The 5,640-nt window shown below is 35.1% G+C and overlaps 1 protein-coding gene across 2 annotated transcripts; it reads left to right on the top strand.

Annotated features, from left to right (window-relative positions):
* Positions 1 to 1,555, top strand: LOC149282560 (forkhead box protein I1-ema). Of its 2 annotated transcripts, none has more exons than XM_089498053.1 (2): positions 1 to 571; positions 1,281 to 1,555. In XM_089498053.1, the coding sequence occupies exons 1-2, from the start codon at positions 1 to 3 to the stop codon at positions 1,553 to 1,555; spliced, it is 846 nt and encodes a 281-aa protein (XP_089354179.1). The 2 variants fall into 2 exon arrangements, with proteins under 2 accessions (XP_089354179.1, XP_089354178.1); XM_089498052.1 differs by having other exon boundaries at positions 1 to 574; positions 1,014 to 1,555.
* The last annotated feature ends 4,085 nt before the right edge of the window (positions 1,556 to 5,640 follow it).

Below are 5,640 nucleotides of genomic sequence, written 5' to 3'. Positions count from 1 at the left end.
ATGAGTACCTTTGATCCCCAGGCACCTTCTCCACCTCGCTGTGGGCCACAGTTTCCAAATATTGGCCAGGAACCTCCAGAAATGAATATCTACTGCGAAAGTATCTTCCATCCACAGACTATGCCAAGTCCTCAACGACCTTCAAACTTTGAAACCGGTGACTACAGCACCACAGCAAATCCTTATCTTTGGCTGAATGGACAATCTATGACACCACCCCCATACCTACCAGGATCCAATTCCAGCCCCTTCATGCCTCAGTCATATGGGATGCAAAGACAGCTCTTGCCTAACATGCATGGTTTGGGGGGTTCAGAATTGGGGTGGCTTCCCATTCCTTCTCAAGAAGAACTAATGAAACTAGTAAGGCCACCATATTCCTACTCTGCTCTGATAGCCATGGCAATTCACGGAGCACCAGATAAAAGGCTAACGCTCAGCCAGATCTACCAATATGTAGCAGATAACTTTCCATTCTACAACAAAAGCAAAGCTGGATGGCAGAATTCAATTCGACACAATCTCTCCCTTAACGATTGCTTCAAGAAAGTTCCAAGGGATGAAGATGATCCAGGTAAATATTTATTTTATAATTGTAAAGATAAAGTGTCAGTAAAACCATGTTTGCTATAGACCTTTTTCTGAAAGCTATTAATACCATAGCTAGGAATCTTACAAGTCTTCAAAATGTAATTGATCAAAATCTATGCTTAAGGTGTGTTATGTAATGCTAACGCATTTCAACAGGAAAAGGAAATATAAGCAAATATTTTTATTCTGTCGAGTCATGTATTTTATAACGTGACCTAAACCGAGAACAGTTTTTGTTCAGGAAGTCCTTAAACTTTTATTTTTCTTCTATAGTACATAAGATTTTTCTTCCCATTTTTGGTAGCCCATGTCACAACTAAACATTGAAAACTGTTTGTCTCTGCCAAAAAAATCCTGCAAAATGTCGATGACTTGCTAAATATGTAAAAATGCCTACTAAACATAATGTTTTATTGTCATAGGAAAAGGAAATTACTGGACATTGGATCCTAACTGTGAGAAGATGTTTGACAATGGTAACTTCCGCAGAAAGAGAAAAAGAAAGTCTGATGTGAATCCTAATGGACAGATAGGTTCTGACAAATCTGAAGGCAGCCCACTGTCTGACAGCCAAAAGCACGAGGAGCATCAAGGTTTATTGGAAAGTTCATCAGGAGCAGATGACTCTGAAAAGAGATCGTCTCCACCTACAATAACACCATGCTTAAATAACTTTCTTACTAGCATGACTGCTTATGTTAACAGTGCAAATTCAGTAAGTAGGTCTGTTCCACTTGGACTCAGCAATGACACATCAGATAAAATGGGACAAAATATGGTTGGTTTCAATTCATATTCTCCCCTGTCAAACCTACAAAGCCATGGTGGGTCAGACTGGCCTTCTACAGTATCATCAAATCCTTTTGGGTACAGCAGCTCTGTTCTTAATCAGTTCAATACCCATTTCTACAATAGTATCAGTACAAATACATCACTTTACAACAGAGACGGCACAGAAGTATAAATATCAACTTTAACACTGTAATGTTCTAGTTTAAATACAACTGTACACCTTCCTGGTACATAAATGGTTAATCTATTTTCTCCAGGATAGGAAACTTTTTTGCTACAAGTATATTGTGTGAATGAGGAATAAGTTATAACTCGATCTCTTCTTATTTCTTGTGGCATTTTGTGACCTAAATGTAACTGTAAAAATATATTATGGAGGCCATGGCTAGAATTATTCTGTTTTACAATGTAATATTTTTGGAAAGTATAGAAATGTTACATATGTTTTGCAAGTTAGCAAAACAAATTTGCATTAATATTAAACAGATTGTAAAAAAAAAAGATATTTTGCTTTATGAATATAAATTTTCTTAGGAACAGCGCTTTTTAGAAATTGACTATGTATTTATAAGTGTTTACTATTTTTAAACTGTTATGCATTATGGGGTGTAAAAACTTGTGGGGCTTGCACACATATTTTCCATAACTTGCTGAGTATTTTGTATATGTTACAGCTGAATTCACTGTGAGGGTAAACTGTGGGGTTTTTTTTAATAAAAGACAGAAAGAAGTAATTGTTGTTTTTTCTTACTATTGAATTTTATTGCAATCATGTTTATACAAAAGAAATAGCAGTCATTTGAGAGTAGTGCTTTGGAATATAGCATGCAAGTTTCTGTATATCTAATTCATTGCATAACTGCGCATCACAATATACACTTACTAAAAATGCCAAGGCAGGGCTTAAACACTTTAAAGTCTACAAAGGAAAAACACACTACCTCAAAGACCTATAGTTTACCAATTACACCCAGCTACTTAATAAATAATACATTTAACAGGTACACATTCTAGATCTCTTACTAAAAAATCCCCAGTGTTTTCAATGTATTAACTTTACTAAACTGGTACCATTATCAGTGGAATAAAACAGTCAGATTCAGCTACCTTTAAGCACCTAAGAAAAAAAAAGTCAAGACCAAAGACTGATTAAAGTCCTACATCAGCAAAAAAAACTAGATGGACCGAAAGGTTTTTATCTGCCGTCTTCCTTAAACCCATAAATGATAAAATGAAATCTGGACTTTTATTTTTACTTAACTTCATCTTTAACCTGGTCTACATTTCATTTCTATTGGGTATACAGGAACAGAGTTTGATCATATGTTAAACTGTTAAGGATCATAAAATACAAGGCCACTAAGTGTCATCAGTTACATACTTAGGCTGTATCTTAGTCTTCCTTTGAGGTTAAGGCAAAGTTCTACAAGTGTCCACTACATATAAAATAGTTTAAGCTTTTCTCTATTAAGCACTTCCTCCAGTAACAAGAACCAAACACACTGCAATCTAAGCATATCCAATAGACCTGTAGCTGCAGTTTTCCTACCATGTTGTTCTTGGCTAATATTAATTGCATTCAGATGGTAAAATTGCTGAGATACTCGCAGGACTGATAAACATGCCATTTTGGCAGCAAGAAGAGATTTAACTATTTCCTGTCCAAAAGACCAAGAAACCACTCCAACCATTCATTGTTATAGTCTCTATTAGGTTTTGAATGTTTGCTCTTTTACAGACAACGACTTGGCTATGTTATTAAACCTGAAGGTATCCAAACCGGGAAACACCTGGCATGTGTATTATGTGTGCGTACAAAGAAGGCACTCCAGTCTCTGCAGCTCAACTCTATATTTCCTGATTAAATGGAAAAAGAAGCTATTGGGGTACATTAAAAGCGAAGGAAGAGGGACACAATTTTTACAAAAGATTTAGGAACATAATAAAAGTAATTTTTTTTAAGGAACCAACATTTTCGAACTAGTGCAGCAGTGGTTCAAGGCAAATTGAGACCTGCTTTAAAGTAAAGAAATTCCAAATTCTAATAATAATATTTTAATAAAGAGAGGGATAAAACAAAAGCTAGGGTAACAAGCTGAGGATCAAGAGAGGGTCAAAGAAATGTTTGGGAGGAGAGAGGGAGAGGACTAGCTAGAAGAGGAGATAGTAGAAAATACATCAGAAGGGCTAAAACTTGAAGAAGATTGGAGAAGAAGTAAGGGGGGAAACAATGCAGGAGACAGCAAGAGAAAGTTCTGCCACCGCAGGTCACCTGTGTTCTTCCTCCACTTTATATTTCTGTACAATTTCATTTTTCTTCCAATGAGAATTATATTGAATGCTGCGTCAGACTAGTTTGTATAACTTTTTTTCACTATTCCTAGTTATTCCTTGTTCTCCAAATATAAGTTTACCTGAGTGTTTAGTTACATTTACAGAAATAGTACACACATAGATAAAGTTAACTGTTTTTTTAACAGAGGTATGACTGCATTTTTAACTGAGTGTCCCAATCTACCAGCATGATGCCTTATGCTGCGGAATGCATAGTGGTATACATAAGTTGTCATTTATGAAAACACCCAAATTCTATTTAACCCTATGTTTGCCATAGGCAATCTATTTAACCTTATGATTTCCAGATTATTTTTTTCAATGTCAATGTCATTTGCGTTATACCATATATTTTAGGTATAACTCTCATGTCCACTTTCTAACTTGACTGCAATAGTTCATAGGTTTTAACCAGTTCCAGTCCAAAAGTATGTTAATGTAAACAATGTTGTTTTTTAAAAAACATATAGGTAATATAACACGGGTCCATTATTATTTGGGATGTTGATGTCATTGATTTTAGGTAGCTTTACTTGACCAAAACAAGTTATTGATTCATTGACACATGCTTATCGCCACAACCATTTTTACACAACATTCAAGCACTAATGGCAGCATTCTACATGATGAGTAAAATGGCTTGCTCTTCTTAGGAGCAGATTGATTTGTTTCCATGTGTGCACATTGCATTTGTTTATCACTGAATCCATATGAACAAGGCAGTTAAAACTTAAAAAAAAAAAAAATACGTTACTTATTTCACGTCACACTAATGCCTTTATAGACTGATATACTTTTGTGAGAACATTTTTAATCTTTTAAAATTGTTATGGGATGGGTGGGCTGTCACCTGATGATCCAAGGGCAATGTACAGCCAATTACAGCTCACCTTCTTTATTGGATAACTCCCCCCACCCCAAACTGTTTCCTACATGTGCCAATCTACACCTCCACTTTTCAATGTCTGTAGTCCTGCTTGCATATAGTACAAGTTATCCCCGCTCTTGTGGTTCAGCCCAATGTTAAACATCACATTAAGTGAGACCTGCTTGAACCAATCTGACTGGCCTTACTTGAAAAACTTGAACCAGCTCGGGGGCAATTACTCTCTTCCCTCCCCCATTCCAGTCAAATTGGGGAAAAGTAGGGAAACTTTCAGTTTGCATTGTACTGAACATCCCCTCTTATTTGCTTCTACGCTGTTAATAATATACCAAGCATATATAAGTCTAGTGAAAGAGTGACCCATATGCAGGTATTCTGTCCTTCCATTATGAATGAGATTTATTTGGAATGATCACAAAAAGGGACAATCTATGAATAGTCATTTGTATTTCCTTATTCAGAGCAGCCCATTTATAACACATTCCAAAATGTAATTCATGTAATAAGTTATTCTAACAAATTTGTTTGAACACTACTTGATTAGGTTGTGAATCTGGTTTATAGATAATTCTAAACTAAATTTAGTAGTCATGGTCAACTGCATGTATATCTATATATGACTGTAGTAGTCAAACTACACTAAACTATATCACTATTACTTAAATGCATTTCTGAATAAAAATATAATTACAGAACATCTTTATTTTATTTTTTTTTTGTTTGGCAGTGACTGAATAAAACAATTAAACTGGCCATTGTGCTCGCTTTTTGAATAGTTTCTTTGTGGCTTAGTAGGCATATCTTTCAAATATTACACAAACACATTACTTCCTTCCACTTGTCATGCCAAGTCTATTGTGTCAACATTTAAAATGACTGTATATAATAAGTGTTTAAAATAAATATAGTATTCAAATGCAAAAAAATAATACCCAAGTTAAGTTTCTCTTCAGTTTGAGTTTAAGGTTCCTGGAACCTTAACGTACTGTCTACCTGCTATTCTGCTTTCATTCAGTTATGTTAATAGAAACTGTCTT

Source organism: Sceloporus occidentalis, unplaced genomic scaffold (assembly GCF_023333645.1).
Source record: "Sceloporus occidentalis isolate IW3139 unplaced genomic scaffold, rSceOcc1.0.p SCAF_112, whole genome shotgun sequence".
Classification (NCBI taxonomy): Eukaryota; Metazoa; Chordata; class Lepidosauria; order Squamata; family Phrynosomatidae; genus Sceloporus; species Sceloporus occidentalis.
The sequence above is the reverse complement of the archived record's forward strand: the minus strand, read 5'-3'. Positions and strand labels throughout refer to the sequence as shown.

Bases quoted from the DNA above. Each gene is read 5' to 3' on its own strand.
- LOC149282560 (XM_089498052.1), top strand. From the start codon at position 1: ATGAGTACCTTTGATCCCCAGGCACCTTCTCCACCTCGCTGTGGGCCA. The intron at 575-1,013 runs GTAAATATTTAT...TTATTGTCATAG, and splicing joins AAGGGATGAAGATGATCCAG to GAAAAGGAAATTACTGGACA.